Source organism: Pan troglodytes, chromosome 19 (assembly GCF_028858775.2).
Source record: "Pan troglodytes isolate AG18354 chromosome 19, NHGRI_mPanTro3-v2.0_pri, whole genome shotgun sequence".
NCBI classification, from domain to species: domain Eukaryota; kingdom Metazoa; phylum Chordata; class Mammalia; order Primates; family Hominidae; genus Pan; species Pan troglodytes.
This window is the reverse complement of record NC_072417.2, coordinates 28,312,123-28,331,490: the sequence shown is the minus strand read 5'-3', so window position 1 is coordinate 28,331,490 and position 19,368 is coordinate 28,312,123. Positions and strand designations below refer to the sequence as shown.

Genomic DNA, 19,368 nt, shown 5'->3' with positions numbered 1-19,368 from the left:
ATAAACACCACATCTGTATAGCCTTGAGAAAAAGGCTATCTGAAGTTACGCACATGGGCTTTCTAAACACACAGTGGTATCAATAGTTGCTGCCTTTTATTTCTTTTCTAATTAATCTCACAGACTTGTACATGGGAGGAGACTTCCTGGTCACTTCATCACCTATTCAGTCTCCTCATTTCACAGATGAGTAAAGAGAGGCCCAGAAAGGTTCCGTGATTGGTCTAAACACACAGTTAAGAAATGACAGAGCTAGGATCAGAACCTGGGTCTTTTAGCTTCTAATCCAGTACTCTTCTTATTGCACTACAACACAATTTACGAAAAAAAAAATTCCCCCAGTTATTCTGGGCCCTGAAGCCCTGAAGTTGCTACCTCAATCAAGAGCTAACTCTACTAGGTTTCTGATTCCAGCACAGAGAGAATGTGATGGTTCAGAAGATGAGAGAAATCAACACCTACAAGATCAGCATCTCTCACAAGTCTGGAAGTAGTGAAGTGAAAATCCTCTGGTTGCAATTGTAGCAAACAAACGAAATAGATCCCCGAGGCAACAGGCAAAATGGCATGAATTTGCACATATGAAACATGCTATATTTTTGAACCCATGAAATACCAAAGTAACTTTTATTATATTAAGTAGGGCTTTAGTTCAACTATAGGTTTAGGGCAACCGTAAATACTAGGGACTGTCTCTCAAATTTTAGTTGTCTTAGACCAAAATGCATTGACCACAACTGGATTGAAATTAAGTCACGGCTGGGCGCAGTGGCTCACGCCTGTAATCCCAGCACTTTGGGAGGCCAAGGCGGGTGGATCACCTGAGGTCGGGAGTTCAAGACCAGCCTGACCAACATGGAGAAACCCTGTCTCTACTAAAAATACAAAATTAGCCAGGCATGGTGGTGCATGCCTGTAATCCCAGCTACTCAGGAGGCTGAAGCAGGAAAATCGCTTGAACCCAGGAGGCAGAGGTTGCGGTGAGCCGAGATCGCGCCATTGCACCCTAGCCTGGGCGACAAGAGTGAAACTCTGTCTCAAAAAAAAAAAAAAAAGAAAGAAAGAAAGAAATGAAGTCGCTTTACATTTTTTTCTTGCCCAGCTCTCCCTATGATGTCCCTCCTCTTGTCGGCTTCAGCCATTTCTAGAGTCAAAGCTTTCTCCAGATCAGCCTGGGCAACATGAGGAGACTCTATCTCTACAAAAAGTTTAAAAATTAGCTGAGCCTGGTGGTGCGTGCCCATAGTTCCAGCTACTTGGGAGGCTGGGGTAGGAGGATTTCTTGAGCCCAGGTGTTTGAGGCTGTGATTGCACCACAGCACGCCAGCCTAGGCAGTACAGTGAGACCCCGTCTCAAAACAAACCAACAAACAAAACCCATAACTTTCTCCAGACTAAAATACACTCAGAATAATGAGGCAAGCTTTCTTTTGTACTCCAGTCAGAACCTCTTCACATAAGTAAAGCCCAAAAGATATATGGGAATATTTGTAGACAATGTCTTAAACTCACCATTTGTTTACTGTGCCTAAACTTTAAATGGAAGTCACTACATGCTCCCCTGACATGTCTCACCAAGGGGAGGGAGGACAGCAAGGAGGAGGGGATCTCCCTAAACTGAAATATACCAACTTTACTCTGACACAATTTGTTCTTAAAGTGACTAAAAGTGCACAAAAACCTTTCAGCTAGTCAAAATAAAATAAGGAGGCAGAAATACCAAATTAGGTAATTTTGAAATATATGGGTTCTTTCAATATACCTCTATAATTCACATAGAATGTTTGCTTGTCAAAACATTATCTATACCAGAATCAAATTTAGTCAGATTTAAAAACCAGGCAGGCAACTTATTATCTGTAAGAGCTATTGAGAAGAATAAATACAAAAGGACTGAAATAAAAAATCAACAGCGGCAAGCAGCTTTGGAAAAAGAGGCTGAGACAGGTTTCTAAAATATTACTGATGTTGAGGGAGGTCTATTTTCATGTGATAACTATTTTTGTTCAATATCACCAACTTTCAATTTATAGCAAAACTGATACATTCAATTTCAGCTGTCTACTTCACAAATACAAATCTATTTCAAATACCATGGTCACGTTTATGTAAACATCTGGGAGAGTTCAGCAAAATGTCTCTGCCATTTGGAAGTCCTAACACTTCAATGAACATAATTATTTCATACCCATCTCATTCTGCTGTATTTTTTGACAATGTGAAAACCAATGGCATAAAAATGAACTCCAGTAAGACAAATGATTAAATCAAACCTTCTTATTTAAATCTATGTTTGCCCAACCACTTTCCCTTAAAGCCAATTCTCAATCAAATTCAAGAAAATATGGCAATATGTTTTAGAGCATGAAAAAAGTTTGAGCATGCTAACGAACCAACTTGTAAAATATAATTACAAAAGATTACAAAAATGCTATCTTGAACATCTTACTGGTATAAATTGCATAAACTCTCTCATGCAACATATGTCATTCAGAGTAAAGAGGAAGGAACAGGATTTTAAACATCACATCCATTTAGGAAATTGGATATCAACTACTCCCATCTCCTGTCATGATGATGCTTTAGTTAATATCTTTTATTCTATTTTCCAGAGCTATCAGAATGAACCACGAAGAATAAAAGTACACAATGAAAAACTAATTATTTTAACAGAGGTTAAGCTAGGAAGGGCCTTGTGTAGCAAGCATCCTATGTTATTTCATTCAAACTATCTGCTAACAACAGCAGGAAAAAGGTTTGTATTCTTACCAATGAATTTCTGAGGCATTGAGCTTTTTCGTTTTGCCACATTGCTTGCTAATCTGTCCAGTACGAGAGCTCTTTCACTTCCCATCTCTGCTTTGATGTGTCTTGCCTCCGCACTTGCTAGTTTGGAAAAATGTAAAAAGAAGAGAGAAAAGAACACATTGGTACATGGGGAGAAAAGGAAATAAACTGGAAGGAGAAGTGTCCGAAGTTGGATGCACACTCTATTGTTGTTACCTGTTATAACTGCTCAGATTCTTGCCTGGGGTACCTGCTGTGGTCAGTGAAGCCGACACCAGGGCACATTCAAATCTTGCAGTCTTATGCCGAGATGGGAAAGCTCGACCCATCCCCAACCAGTACCTTCATTAGCAAGAGGAAGTATTAAATAAACAGCCTGGACGTGGTTGGTTGCAAAAAGATAGATAGATGGAGATCTAACCCCCGATCAGCCTTCTTTCTGATTCTGAGTAACTGCGTGTGACACCTGCAGACTGATATAATTCTTAACAACTTTGAAAAAAAAGCATGGTGCCCCAGATTTACTGCTCTGTTTATGTTAACAGCACTTTTGAAAATAGGTACACTCACACAGATAGCAAGACATCTATCTACTCAGTGATTTCTGTATTGAAATTCTGAGTGGTTTCTTTCTTTTTCTTTTTCTTTTTTTTTTTCAGCACGCTCCTCTCAGTTCCTATCTTTCATATTCTGTTTCTCTGTGCTCTGTATTATCTGTTTCATATGCTCTTCATATTTCAAAATAGTCTCAATTAAAATTTCCCTAAGCAACACTTCTGCCTTGAAATTAAAGAACAATTTGTATAATGCATCTGTATTGAATTTCTAATAAAAATGTGAATAAAAACTGCCTATGGGCTGGGTGCGGTGGCTCATGCCTGTAATCCCAGCACTTTGGGAGGTGGAGGTGGGCAGATCACCTGAGGTCGGAGTTCGAGACCAGCCTGACCAACTTGGAGAAACCCTGTCTCTACTAAAAATACAAAATTAGCCCGGTGTGATGGTGCATGCCTGTAATCCCAGCTACTCGGGAGGCTGAGGCAGGAGAATCACTTGAACCTGGGAGGCGGAGGTTGCAGTGAGCCGAGATGGCGCCATTGCACTCCTGCCTGGGCAACAAGGGCAAAATTCCGTCTCAAAAAACAAAGAAACAAACAAAACACAAAAAAACCTGCCTATGAATGTGGGCCCATCCACAAATAGACCTGTGAGTGGTGTAGGCCTGTGGTTCTCAGACCTGGCTGCACATTAGACTCACCTGAATAGCAGGTAAGAAATACCTATGCCCAGGCCCCCCTTCAGATCAATTAAGTCAGGATTTCTGGTATAGGGGCCTAGGCAAGAATATTTTCAAAGCTCCCCAGATGATTTTAAAATGCAGCCAGAATTGAGAACTACTAGAAGAGTATATAAATAGTGGCAATATCTAATCAACTAAAATAGTAAACTGTAATGAATATAATTTACCTCAATTCAGCAGGCAGTGCCCAAATTTATGTCTAAAGTTCAAAGAGGGCCAGTCACGGTGGCTCACGTCTATAATCCCAGCACTTTGCAAGGCCGAGGCGGGCAGATCACCTGAGGTTGGGAGTTCAAGACCAGCCTGACCAGCATGGAGAAACCCCATCTCTACTAAAAATATAAATAATTAGCTGGGTGTGGTGGCGAATGCCTGTAATCTTAGCTCTCGGGAGGCTGAGGCCGGAGAATCGCTTGAACCCAGGAGGCAGAGGTTGTGGTGAGCTGAGATTGAGCCATTGCACTCCAGCCTGGGCAATAAGAGCAAAACTCCATCTCCAAAAAATAAATAAATAAATTAAATAAATTTCAAAGAGATACCAGCTGCTCTAAATACAAGGCTTGACATTTTAACACATGATGCTAGCCTGAGCCAGGGATCAGCAAACTTTTGTCTGTAAAGGGCCAGACAGTAAATTTTAAAAATTTGCCAGACACATATAGTCTCTATGTTATATTCTTTTTTTTTTTTTTTTTTTTCTGTCCCACAGCCTTTTAAAAACGTAAAAATCCCTGTACACAAACAGGCCACTGGCTGCACTTGCCTAGAGCGCCACAGTTTGCCCTCACCTGCCCTGGGCAAACATATTGTGATGCTGTAAACATTTTTCTTGTTTTCTCATAAACACTTCGGGAGATCCAAACTAAAATGAACTATCCGTACATTTCTATTATGTCTAAGGAAGAATAAATTGAAATTAGTTTAAGGGATTAGAGTAAAAAGCAAGTAGTGGCTGGCACAGTGGCTCACCCCTGTAATCCCAGTGCTTTGGGAGACTGAGGCAGGAAGATTGCTTGAGGCCAGGAGTCAAGACCAACCTGGGCAATATAGCAAGATCCTGTTCCTACAAAAAGTAATTTTAAAAAATTAGCTGGGCATGTTGGCATGCGCCTGTAGTCCTAGCTACTTGGGAGACTGAGGTGGGAGGGTTCCTTGAGCCCAGGGGTTTGAGGTTACGGTGAACTATTAAGGTAACTGCAAAGACCGCAATTACTTTTGCACCAACCTATTAGTGCACCTGCGTGACAGAGTGAGACTCTGTCTAAAAAAAAAAAAACAAGCCCCAAAGTATTAAATATTTCTAATTTTATTAGTGGCCTTAAAAAACTGTATGTTAGTCATTACACAATACATTATAAAGCTCAGTTTTCATTATTTAGTTAATATATTTACTTATTTTTGAAACAGGGTCTCAACTCTGTTACCCAGGGTGGAGTGCAGTGGCATGATCACAGCTCACTGCAGGCTCAACCTCCTGGGCTCAAGTAATCCTTCTACCTCAGGTTCCAAAGTTGCTGGGACTACAGTCTAAAGCCACCATGCCTGGCTAATTAAAAAAAAAATTATTAGTCTCAATATATTGCTCAGTCTGGTCACCAACTCTTGGCCTCAGGCGGTCCTCCCACTTCAGCCTCCCAAAGTGTTGGGATTACAGGCATGAGCCACTGCACTCAGCCAAAGCTCAGCTTTTTTTTTTTTTTTTTCCTGGAATAACATAAAATCTGGCTCTGCCAGGTGTGGTGGCACTAGCCCATAGTCCCAGCTACTCAGGAGGCTGAGGTGAGAGGATGGCTTGAGCCTAGGAGTTCAAGTTCAGCTTGGGCAACACAGTGAGATCCCATCTCTTAAAAAGAAAAAGAAATCCAGCTCCAAAAATGAAAAAGAAGAGGATGATAATAATGTGATAATAATGACAATATTTACTAGACAGTGAGTTTCTTGTCAAAAATAATTCTAGGCTCTAAAGGAATAAATCATAGCCTTCAGTGAAGCTATTAACAACTATTTGTGTAAATGAAAACAGTAAGGGTCAGAATAGGGGGCCTGAGTGGCTTTGGGGCTAGAGCAAAAGTACTCGACTGACTCTGGCTGACCAGCAGTTGTAAATAACGGGCACTTCAGCCACACGACACTGCTATTGAGTGAAGAGGGTCAAATTCTGTCCAGCACAGGGATAGGTTTAAATGACCAAACAGGAAATTATTTATATATATTATTTCCTTTCACACAAAACCACCACCAGATGTGGCACTACCCAAAGCCCCAAGAGCAGAGAGATGAAAGACAAAGCTTGGAATTTGCAGTAAGTTCCTGGGGCTGTTAGGAGACTTTTTTCTTAGAATCAGGGGAGAGGTAGCTAAGTTTGCACTTTGACTAGGAACATTCATCCTGGTTCCAGCAATTTTGAGAAGATTAAATCCAAGTAAGCCTCCCCTCAACCCTGTAGTTATCAACAAAAAGATTTATAGGGAAAAAAAAGAATGAAAAACAGTATTCTGGGAATGTTTACCTTTTATGCCCATTTTACCATTGTTCTTATTAGTCTATTGTGGTCCCTCCTCTCACTGCCAAATCATTACCCAGGAATTACCCCAAGCACGGTGCTACCCATCTAGTTTTCCCATTTGTTTCTCAGCAGTCGCTGTCTACATTTTACTGAAGTCAATGTCAATTAAAACAAGCAGCTTTCTAAGGACACGTAATCAACATCCTCTACATTTGGGAGGATGCTGAAGTGTGGACACATTGACCTAAATAACTGTAATTAGGGCAGGTCACTAAATGGCAAACTTTTGAGATAACATCACCTTTTATTCCTCGTTACCCACCAAACTGGTCTTTAGAGTCATTTCCAGATAAACATTACTCTGTAAATCAGTGACCAAATGCCTGACATTTAAAAACATAAAATTCTGCAGTGTTCATGGATGGACATATTTTGAGGCATGGGTGGAGACTTTCCCATTTCCACAACTCCGATTAGATTGAAAGAAATCCTCTGAGACGAATCTAGAGGACTCCTGTTCACCCACACCCTCTTTCTGGGTCATTCACTCAAAATATTAACTACAAGAGCTCCACTCTCATTGTACATGTGAACACACTCCTACTGATTCAGTTGATCTTCACTGAATTAACCTTGTTTTCTAGTTGATAAGTTAGGCAAAGGCTAGTTTTCAATTGAAGATGGCACTCATTTTCTTTCCTAAACTGCTAGTCTTTTGCCTCACACTTGTTGGATAGCTGATGCACAATACCATGAAATGAGCGCCCTTTGAAACACAAACAGCCAGGTTCCATGGCTTGCGCCTGTAATCCAGCACTTTGGGAGGCCGAGGTGGGAGGATTGCTTGAGCCCAGGGAGCTATGATCTTGCCACTGTACTCCAGTGTGAGGAACACAGTGAGCCCTGTCTCTAAACAACAACAACAACAACACACACACACACACACATATCACACATACACAAAGAAATGCTTTGTAACTGGACAAGCTCTTTGGGATTACTGAGTGGTTTAGGCAGTGCACTGAAAAGAAAAAAAGAGGACTATTGGCTTTTGGTCCTTTTCTCCAACTTTAGGACCCAACTGTCTATTTATACAAACAGTCTAGACTTGTTATCTTGCCACTTCATATCTCAGAAATGTAAGTGGAGGGAAACCAGTTTGGCAAGATAGTAAGGGAACAAGATAATGGGTTTAAATGACGAAATAGGAAATCCGTTCCTGGGTGGTGTTTGGCGGTTTAATGCTGCAAGCGGTGGGTGTGGGGAATATGGGATGGTGGCAAGGAACAATTTGCACATTCAGTTCATGAGTGAGAACAGAATGAGTAGAACTGTCATTGTGGATCAATTTCCCTTCACATTGCTTGCCTACTAAATAGTAGACATACTAATTTTCATTAGAAAAGTTATTTTAAAGACGTGCTGAAAAAATAATAAAATGTAGTACAATGTCACATTTACAGATTAGGTTACTACTACCTTTATTCCCTGTATAAGTCTTAATATTTGGTTTTAGTTAACTATTTCCATGATACAATTTCTACCTCAAAGTCATTGGAGGTTTAACTATGTAATTGTGTTGTGCTTTTGTTTTTGTTCAAAATCCTTCATTAGATCTTGAAGTGTTAAGTGGAGCTTAAATAAGAGGTATTGCTTCCTGTCTCTTCTATGGTGTAGTCAGTCAGTAACTAATGGAGAGTGGAAAAAAATGGTGTTATTATGCAATAGAAATTGTCTAACAAGAGATTGGTATCAAAGACAGAGGCAGGTTCTAACAAAAAAGTTTCATAAAACTGTTGCCTTTTTGAACAAGTAAAATGAATACTACCTGTGAGATAGCATTTTTTATTTTTTGAGATGGAGTCTCGCTCTGTTGCCTAGGCTGGAGTGCAGTGGCATGATCTTGGCTCACCACAACCTCTGCCTCCCGGGTTCAAGCAATTCTCCTGCCTCAGCCTCCCGAGTAGCTGGGACTATCAGTGCATGCTATCGTGCCTGGCTAATTTTTGTATTTTTAGTAGAGATGGGGTTTCACTATGTTGGCCAGGCTGTTCTGGAACTCCTGACCTCGTGATCCGCCCACCTCAGCATCCTAAAGTGCTGGGATTACAGGCGTGAGCCACCGCGCCCGGCCAGTATTGATTTTTAAAAAGAATAGGTTGGGGCCAAGTGTGGTGGCTTACGCCCATAATCACAACAATTTGGGAGGCCAAGGTGGGCGGATTACCTGAGATCAGGAGTTTGAGATGCCTGGCCAACATGGTGAAACCCCTCTCTACTAAAAACAAAAATTAGCTGGGCGTGGTGGCAGGCACCTGTAATCCCAGCTACTCAGTAGGCTGAGGCAGGAGAATTGCTTGAACCCAGAAGGCGGAGGTTGCGGTGAGCTGAGATCGTGCCACTGCACCCCAGCCTGGGTGACAGAGCGAGACTCTGTCTCAAAACAAAAAACAAAAAACAAAACAAAAAAAATAGGTTGGGAAAACAAACTTAAAAAATTTTAAACATTTTCTTTGGTCTGCTAAGTTGGTAAAAATATAAGTTTATTCTGAAGCCCTCATGCTTGTATTAGCTTGAAGAGCTATTGAAGATGAAAAGTTTGGAGTCTTAGATTCATAAGTAGATGTGGTTATTCAATTACTTAAAAATATTATTATTGCTAGAACTCATTGTTACATAAAATATTTCCTGCTCCAATTATTCATAATCTGTGTGAATGAGGCTAAATGAATCTCTATACCGGCTGTTAGTCTCTTTCTGAAATAAGAATCAAGCTAATGGGAAAATGCAGTCCACGTTCTTCTGTATTTTTCCTTTTTTTCATATATACTCCATTAAGACAGAATTGGAATATTCTGATGGTGTCACTTGTGATGCCTGATGTAGAAACTTGGACTAAAGTAGCAATATCACTAGTGTCTTTTTTTTTTTTTTTTTGAGATGGAGTCTTGCTCTGTTGCCAGGCTAGAGTACAGCGGCATGATCTCAGCTCACTGCAACCTCCACCTCCTGGATTCAAGCGATTCTCCTGCCTCAGCCTCCTGAGTAGCTGGGACTACAGGTGAGCACCACCACACCTAGCTAATTTTTGTATTTTTAGTAGAGACGGGGTTTCAACATGTTGGCCAAGATGGTCTCCATCTCTTGACCTTGTGATCCGCCCGCCTCGGCCTCCCAAAGTGTTAGGATTACAGGTGCGACCCACCGCGCCCGGCCAGGATTGTAAATCCTTAAAGTGTAGGGGCTTAACCTTAACTCATCTTTACAAACAGCTTTGATACAGAGCCTGGCACATAGAGAACTCAACAAATGCTATCTGGATAAAAGAAATGATTAGCAAGGCCAGAAGTCCTGTTGCCCAATACCTGCATTTTTTTGCAGGCTGGTCTTCACTCCAAGGCCTTTTAATCCATCTGCTTGCTTCCAGAAAGTCCTGCTTCCCCTTGCAGGCAGGTTTGTCCACAGGCTTGGCTCTCACACTACGCTGCACTTCAACTTACAATAAGCACTTGAAGAATGAGTGCTGCAGGCACAACAGCAATGGAGCATCATCTCTTTACAAGTGACGGATGAGGCATAAGATGTACTATACTGCTCAGGCTCAGAATAGAACCCCATGTCCACAATGGACTCCCAATTCTAAGAAGGAAACAGAAATGGAAACCATACATGGAAGGGTGCAAAATAGTTAAAGAATTGGCTTATGTTGGGTTAAATATTCTGTAAATTTTGGCCTCAGGAAAAATTATAGGAACTATTTGAAATATAAAAGAGTAATGTGTGAACTGAGATGCAGTAACTTGATTAAGCTGTGAATTTACACATTTATAACCTGAAACCACCATTACAACATATTTGTTTGAAAAAAAAAATCAAAACTTGCTGACTTAGTTAACCCTTTATCTTTTTTTGCTGAGACTTAAAGTATGGTGCACGCATCCACCAAACCACCCTATGAAATGCAAATTAACTCAACCTCTGTATTTCAGCATTTCCTGAATCACCTAATATCACTGAGAATAGCTAAAATATTACTTTTGATACTTTTCCTTATTTGAAATTCCTAAAAAAGGTTGTGAGAATGGGAAGTAAGGTGGTGACCTTACTTCAAAATCAATAATTTTGAACTTACTGTTTATAGAGTGTAGTTTTCTGATTTTTCCCCCTCCTTCCAGGAGAATCAGGACACACATATATGTATATACGTGTGTGTCTATTAGTATGTGTGTTACTATATTTCTTTTGCAAACCAGATAATATATAACCTTTAAGAAATATAGCTAATCAAGCCAAAAAAGTGGAAAAGGTGTAAAAGACCCAAATGTCCATTAGCTGATGAATGAATAAATGGAAATAGCCATATCCAAACAATGGAATATTATTCAGCCACAAAAAGGAATGAAGTCCTGATAAATGCTTCAGCATACATAAATGCCTCAAAAACATTATGCTAAGTAAAAGGAGCCGACACAAAAGGCCACATATTGTATGATTCCATTTATGTGAAATGTCCAGAACAGGCAAATCCATAGAGACAGAAAGTAGATTGGTGGCTGCCAGGAGCTAGAGGAAGGGGGAATAGGGAGTGACTGCTAATGAGCACAGCACTGCTTTTGCGGATGGTGATAATGTTCTGAAATAAGATAGTGGTGATGGTTGTACAACTTTGTGAATATACTAAAATTATTGAAATGTGCACTTTAAAAAGGTAAATTTTATAGCATGTGAGTTATATCTCAAGTTTTTGAAAATTAAAAAATATGACTAATCACAAAAACAACTAAAGTTCTGGTGAATTTTAAGTAGGTCACTGAATTTTGGGTGAGTCTCAGTCTTGTCACCTCTAAAATGAAGAAGTAGGGTCAGATGCTCTCTTTCATTCTAGCTTTAAATATTAGTGATTCTACTTGGAATATGATAGCTTTTCATAGCTTGGGAATCTCTTACAGTGGGAGCTTTGCCTATTGTCTGAAATACAGAACTGCAAGTAGAGATGCCTACATTCCGTCCTTGAGCGAGTACTGCCTGACTGCCATGAAGCATGCCACTTAAGATGTCAAAATCTTTCCTAGCAAGCAGACTCAGATAAAAGCAAAACAAAGAGAAGAAGATGTCAAAACCCAAATATTAGGTTTTTCTTTTTATTTTATTATTATTGTTTTAGAGATGGTGTCTAGCTTTGTTGCCCAGGTTGGGCTTGAGCTCCTGGGCTCAAGCAATCCTCTTGCCTCAGCCTCCTTAGTAGCTAGGACTACAGGTGTGTACCACTATGTATGACCTGTTTGTTTTTTATAAGGGGGTAAACATTTCTTTTTATTTGGATAAGCTTTATCCAAATAAGTTGGATTTCCTTTATCAAATTAGAAATCCAACTCCTTGATAAAACCAAAGATGCCATTAGGATAAAAAGCAGAAGCGCTGCAAGCCAACAGAATTCAGTTGGGCAGCCCCTAACATCATGCAATAGGTTTTATCTAAAATAATAGTTTCCTCTCACTCAAAATGAGGGCAGTTTAGGTAGTCATTTCTACTCCATTTTTCCTGAGTTTCACGTTATTTCTGTCATCTTTTTGTAACTTTTCTGTTTTAGCCTATTCAAACTACTCAACTGCAACAATTGCTGTCAAACACTAAATCCCATGAGGGTTTGTACCTATTCTAAATAAGCAATTGGTTCAAGTTACCAAATAAAAATGTCAGACAACCCAAGCTGCAGAACCAGGCTGACAGCCAACTCAATGGGACAAAGGACAGCTGCAGAGATGTGACACAAAAAAGTTTCAGGCTGTTTCAACAAATAATTAAAAGGAAATAAAACCACAATTGAGATATAGAAGAACATCTAGCGTTTCAACCAATTGCCAGTAGGCATCTATTTCAAATCACTGAATAAAACAAGGAATCCCCAAAGCCAAATAGAAGCATCACAATAAATCATACGAGTAGACAAGGATATAAATTGGGCCCTGTGCAAAGAAAATCCTTGTAGTTTTAATTGACTCTTCCCTAGCCACTCCCCAACCTCCTCTACCCTCAATTTTTGCCATTTTTTGTAAACGACAACTCCATTCTTCATCAATCTGTTAGGAAATCTTGTTGACTCTACCTTTAAATATACAGAGAATTAGAATACTTCTCACCACCTCTACCACTAACAAGACATAATTTTCTCTTGCTTGAATTATTGCAATGGCCTCCTAACTGGACCCCCAATTTCCAACCTTGCCCCAAATACAATCTCTTCTCAAAAGCAAGTAGAGTGATTCTTTCAAATGAGAAGACCAATGATGTCACCTCTTTGTACAAAACCCTCTAAAGATTTTTAATTTCACTCAGAGTAAAAGCCAAAGCCTTTACAATGGCCTGCAAGGCCTGAGAAGATCTGGTTTCCCATTTCCTCTCTGGCTTCAGGTCCCATTACTCACTGTGTTCCAGACACACAGGACTACGTACACTTCTTCAAATTTGTGCCCCAGGGCCTTTGCTCTTGCTGTTCCCTAGTTATCTGCAGGGCTTACTCACCCTGTTAAGAAGTCTGTTAAAATGTTACCTCGTTGAAGCCTTCCCTGATTCTCACCCTCACTCCTCAGCAACTGCTTCATTTTTCTCAATAGCACTTACCACCCGCTAACCTTCCAACTTACAGTTTGCTCATTTACTTTCTTTATAATCTGTCTGCCCCCAGTAAAATATAAACTCCAGGAGTCTTTTTACTTACTATTGTATCTCACCACCTAGGACAGCAGATGCTCACTAAACGTGTGTTGCATGAACTCACCAGTGTCCCCTGGGTCAGTGCTCTGAAGAAATGTACGGCAGCGCTCCTTGTGCTCCTCAAGGGAACTTCTCTGCTTGTAACTCCTTCCACAAAACTCACATTTGTAGGGTTTCTCCACTAGAAGGAGAACATAAGAGGCACTCAGTGACCCTCAGGGGTTCCACACAGGTCAGGTATTGGGGTTCTGTGACAACTGTTCACTAGAAATGAGACTGCTGAGTGAAGCCAGAGTATTTGGATACTTTTGAATCTATATTTTAAATTTGGTAAGCTTAAATAAGGTTATGGTCTATGATTAATTATTATGTCAGAGTATTCTTCAAAAGGATCGCCTCCTATCACAAATGGAAGAATTTGGATTTAGTGATTACCATTTAGCATACTGTTTTGGCTCCAGGTCAAATTTTGTTTTCTTTGGGAAAAAGAAAATAGGGCCCTTTTATTCTTCAAGGAGGTTAATGTGGTATAAGCAATGAAATAGGAAAGGATTCTTTATTTTGGACATCCATCTGGCTGTAAGTAAAGATTGCTGTAGTTTGTGGGAGTTAGCCATTCGGCTAGAAACTGATGGCCTTTTCAGAACATTGACATATTTGGGTAAATTTAGCTCATCCTTGCCACGTGGCTATAGGAAAGTCTAGGCTAAAACAATAAAAACTGAGCTAATTAACTACGAATTTTTTTGTTTTTTTGTTTTTGAGACAGGGTCTCACTCTATCACCCAGGCTTGGGTGCAGTGGTGAAATCACAGCTCGCTACAGCCCCAATTTCACAGGCTCAGGTGAAGTCTGGGCCTCCCAAAGGCCATCTTGGCCTCCCAAAGTGAGAGGCTTACAGGTGTGAGCCATTGCACCCGGCCAGGATATTTTTGAATAATAGAAATAAAAATAGGCCGGGCGCAGTGGCTGACACCTGTAATCCCAGCACTTTGGGAGGCCGAAGTGGGAGGATCACCTGAGGTCAGGAGTTTGAGACCAGCCTGCCTAACATGGCAAAACCCCATCTCTACTAAAAATACAAAAATTAGCCAGGCACAGTGGCTCACGCCTGTAATCTCAGCACTTTCGGAGGCCAAGGCAGGCGGATCACGAGGTGAGGAGTTCGAGACCAGCCTGGCCAATGTGGTGAAACCCCATCTCTACTAAAAATACAAAAATTAGCCAGGCGTGATGGCGTGACCCTGTAGTCCCAGCTACTCAGGAGGCTGAGGCAGAAGAATCGCTTGAACCTGGGAGGTGGAGGTTGCAGTGGGCTGAGATTGCACCACTGCATCCCAGCCTGAGCGGCAGAGTGAGACTCCATCTCAAACAAACAAACAAAATTAGCCGGGCGTCGTGGTAGGCATCTATAATCCCAGCTACTAGGGAGGCTGAGGCAGGAGAATTGCTTGAACCTGGGAGGTGGAGGTTGCAGTGAGCTGAGATGGCGCCGCTGTACTCCAGCCTGGGTGACAGAGTGAGACACCATCTCAAACAAACAAACAAACAAACAAAATTAGCTGGGTGTTGTGGTAGGCATCTATAATCCCAGCTACTAGGGAGGCTGAGGCAGGAGAATTGCTTGAACCTGGGAGGCGGAGGTTGCAGTGAGCCAAGATCACGCCACTGCAACAGCCTAGGCAACAGAGCAAGACTCCGTCTCAAAAAATAAAATAAAATAAAATAAAAATGAATTGTAAAAATGACTTCGTCTAAATGTCTAAGATGAAGGAAAAGTTTCACCCATACAATTCATGCAAACTTTATTCTGCCAACTCCCCAAATGCTTTATTGCTTGAAATATGTAAGTAATAACTTCAACTATCTGTGCAAGGCTGGTCTTTCTGATTGTTGATAGAATATACTCAATGCATTTGTCAGTTTTAGGGGCTAAAATTTTTATTTTCTAACTCCTCTTGCTCTGTTTAAAACAGAGGCTTTGGGATTTAAAGCACTAAAAGATCCTTATGGAATCCTAAATTAAAACAAATGCAGGTTTGCTAGGGCTAAAAATGTTATGTTTCTGCATAAATTGGGTTCTCTGGAATCTGTCTTTAAAAAGCCTACTATTGTTTCTTACTTGAAAAAGGCAACAGTAGAGAACTATTCTAATTTTTTCGAACCAAACTCATCCTTAATTCATTACTTTGAAAAATGAGCTGTAAAAGAGAGAAACCCTTCAATTGCCAATTATGATCTCTCATGGTGGGTTTTGTTGGGGCTGACTTGTTTAATCCTAGTGGCTGAATTATAACAAGTTTTGAGTTTGGGGCTAGGTTTTAATCAAAGCAGTAGATGTGAACTGACATAAAAACAAGCCTTTTTTTCCAATTAAAATTTTGCCAGATAACATCAAGAACATGAGGTCCCAAATTTGAAAATAAACTCAGTCTTATTTTTCTAGGACGGAAATTCTAAATCTTGAAAAAAAAGTATTATCTTGGTCAAAATAAGGAGTAAAAACATCATGACAGCACATAACTTTTTACAAATCTTTACCGTTGTTCAATCTTTTAGAGATTTAAAATAAGTAGGCTGTCTGGGCATGGTGGCTCCTGCCTGTAATCCCAGCACTTTGGGAGGTCAAAGTGGGAGGAATGCCTGAGCTCAGAAGTTTGAGACCAGCCTGAGCAACATAGTGAGACCTCATGTTTATTTAAAAAAAAAAAAAAAGTGGGCCAATCAAGAGGAAAGTTGGATTTAATAAATTTATCCCAAATGGCCAAAAAGTAGCCCCCAAACAATGATTTATATCCAGATCACAGTTTTTCATAATTTACAAACTGTACATCATTTGCTTGTCTCGTCTTTTGAATGGAAAGAGTGTGTGTGTTAGGAAAATAATCTTCTAATAAAGTTTACCAGAAGAAAATACTGATGGCTATAATTTTCTCACAAAAATTAAAAGGACATTTTTTATAGGGTGGGCTCTTCCTATCTGACTGTGTTGTTCTCCATGGGTGCAAGGATGGTGAGGAGATGATCATCTCCACTGAGGCAGACGGAGAGCAATTAGTGCCTTAATGGTCGTGTAATTAGCCCTAGAGGTCTCTGCTGTTGTAACCCTTCAGAACAAGAATGACAGATTGAAACCTTCCTACTTAACTCTTTCTAGTTTCCACACTGGGCTCTGAGGAATGCACTTCCTAGACAAGGAATGCTCATTTCTCTCACTTACCAGAATGTGTCCTAAGATGCCCTGTGAGCGCATCTCTTCTTTGGCATGCATAGTTGCAGAGGTGACACTTAAAAGGTTTTTCCCCTGTGTGCAGTTTAATGTGGCGGAGGAGGTTACCTTTCTGAGTAAAAGATGCCCCACACTGATTACACTGGAATGGGCGTTCACCTTTAAAAAGGACAAAAAAGGAGATTTCTGGTCACAGGCAAGTGGAGAAACATATGCACAGATTAGATGCCTAGGGGAAAAGCTCATCTTTTAGACAATTACTGTTCACATTGGGATCAGTTGGGAGCTGCATTTCAAGGCAAGCCTAAGACTTACTTATGAAATCTCCTCTGTAGAAGAGAAAAAGCACCCACTAGCAAGGCTATTTTAGGTATCATATTGAATCAGAGCAAAGAAACAAGAGCAGCTCTAGAAGTGCTTTCTAGATCTAAGTTTTTATATTACTTGGTACTCCCTTTTTTTTTTTTTTTTTTTTTTTTAGACAGGGTCTTCTTGCTTTGTTGCTCAGGCTGGAGTGCAATGGTCCCATCATGGCTCACTGAAACCTTGACCTCCTGGGTTCAAGTGAGCCTGTCACCTCAGCCTTCAGAATAGCTGGGACTACCAGTGTTTGCCATTATGCCTGGCTAATTTTTTAGTATTCCTTTTGAATATAATCTCCTTTGAAAAAAGAGCCAGAAACTAAAGTCCTTACAAGGTGTTGAGGGCTAGAAATTCTCCTTTTTAAAGTCTTCATATGAGATATGGGATGGAATCGACTGGCTCAAGTGCGATGGTTGTGTTTGTATGCATTTCTATAGACTACCTGTTTATTGTCTGAAGATACATTATTTTAAACAGGAAATAAAAACTATGTCCTTTCATTTACCAAATTTGAACCCAATACAATAAGAAGATCTGCTCTTATTAAAAATGTTATGCAAAAATATACAAAAGATGGCTAAGAAGCAAATCACACAATTCAACTCCTACTTAGAAACTGAAGAAAAAGTATTTGGCTGACCTAGAACACTGTGCTCTCTACAGTCTTTTTTTATTCATAGCATTTGCAATATGTTTGCCAAATGCATGGTGAGGCAGGAATAAAAAGCACTGAGTGAACAGCAATGCAGAGAGAGAGATACATCAGCATTATAGCAAAAATCAATGAAAGTAACCAAAAGTTCCAAATTCCACCACTTCATTTCTCACGTGGCTGCATTAGGAGAGTTTTCAGAAGAATGAAAAAAGCAGACTATTTACCAGTATGGCTTCGCTTATGAACCATTAAGACATTGAAGCTGATGCAGGATAATCCACACACATCGCAGTTCATCTTTCCACTGGTTGGCCTGCTACTATCGAATGAGACAACATGTCTCTCCAACTTAATGTTTTCATATTCATTATATTCTCTTGAATAGCTGTAAGGGATTTCAGGCTCTTCTGCATTTCCCATGGGCTCTGACTTTAAAACATTCTCATCTCTTACACTGTATTCATCTTTCACTTTCATTGAATCATCTGCAGGGAAGAAAATGCAAGAAATGAACAATGACTATACTTGAAGCTATCAAAGCAGCTCAAACAGCAGAGACCCACAACTGACAATTAAATACCAATCGAAGCTAACAAAACACTGTACATCTACAAAACAAGAAAGCACCATTAGCGTGACCGCACGTTATTTAAATTCAGAACCACAGTCAGAGGAAAACACACATACTTACACACATAAAAATAGACGATAATGTTTTAGGCTATCCAGAAAATTACAGATAATAGATTTTAGCTAAGTTTGCTCAAAGTGGCCATGAAACAAACATTGAGCAACTCTTCTCCAGTACTAGGGGAGAGGAAGGGTTCTCAGATCTAGTACTGTCTTTGGTGGCTGCAGTTAAAAAGGCAAGGTGATGTACTCTTAGGTTTCAAGGAGAAAATATTGTTTGAATCCTTCAGATGCATCCAGTGTAAGCCATTAAGATTAAGAGTTGACTAGTTAACATAGTTTTTCTAATTTTAAGCCATGCGTTGCCTCTTCCCCTTCCACGTATATGAGTTGCTAAAACACATCTTATCTCTGTCTCTCTTGGAGCTGATAAAGGCACAACATTGACTGTAGAGGAAGCTGTCAGTACTAATGAAAAAGTGTTGAGAAAGACAAAAGGAAAAGTAATTCTTTCATATAACCTAAGGAGTCACTTTCATCGACACAGGTAAGTGGGGCTCAATCTAAATAAGGGGAAGGACCCTTAGGTCCAAGTTAGGGAGAACTAAACTCAAGGACTCAAGGATTGTGTAATAGGACTGGATAGGAGAGGAGGGACTGGCTCAAGTGAGTTGGCTGACCAAGTACTATCTTAAGAGCTGCAATGTAAATGAATGAAATTTAAAAGAAGAGCTGTAATACTCTTCATGAAGAGCATAAGAACATATGAAGAACATGGGAAAAATATGAAGAACATAAGAAACAAAGAAGGCAAATTTATGTACTAGCACTGACACTAGTAAAACCTAAAAATTTGCCTGATGTAAGAATAATAAACATTTGTAAGGGATTTTGCATATATAAAATATGCTATATAAATGCTTACTTTTTCAACCATTGGTCCTTAGAAATCAAAAGTTGTACCTCCCCATGAGGAATCACAAATCAATGGAGTGTAGGGCTGGAAGGGAATTTAAAGGTCATCTAATCCAACCCTCTTGTTTCTCAGATGAGGAAATCTGGGAGCAGAGATGTTTTTGGTCATTTGTCGAAGGTTACACATCCGGTTACTGGCAGAGGTGTGATTAGAATGCAAAACTTAAGCTTGAACTATCAATTACTTGGATTTGACCTCATGCACTAGA

The 19,368-nt window shown here is 40.0% G+C and overlaps 1 protein-coding gene across 5 annotated transcripts in view; it reads right to left on the bottom strand.

The window, feature by feature from the left end:
• Positions 1 to 19,368, bottom strand: part of IKZF3 (IKAROS family zinc finger 3) — a 107,840-nt gene that overhangs the window by 17,146 nt on the left and 71,326 nt on the right. For 2 of the 5 annotated variants that reach the window (XR_010152871.1, XM_003953029.5), the window contains exons 4-7: positions 17,779 to 18,039; positions 16,528 to 16,695; positions 13,372 to 13,488; positions 2,770 to 2,886 (exon numbers count right to left, since the gene is read on the bottom strand). Coding sequence is in view for 3 of the 5 variants with exons in the window: in XM_003953029.5 (XP_003953078.1) it covers positions 2,770 to 2,886; positions 13,372 to 13,488; positions 16,528 to 16,695; positions 17,779 to 18,039 (663 nt within the window). In the remaining 2 variants the exon portion in view is untranslated. Of the gene's footprint in view, positions 1 to 2,769; positions 2,887 to 3,003; positions 3,407 to 13,371; positions 13,489 to 16,527; positions 16,696 to 17,778; positions 18,040 to 19,368 lie in introns of those variants that run through there. The other 3 variants (XR_010152872.1, XM_009432251.5, XM_063798593.1) reach the window with 2 other exon arrangements.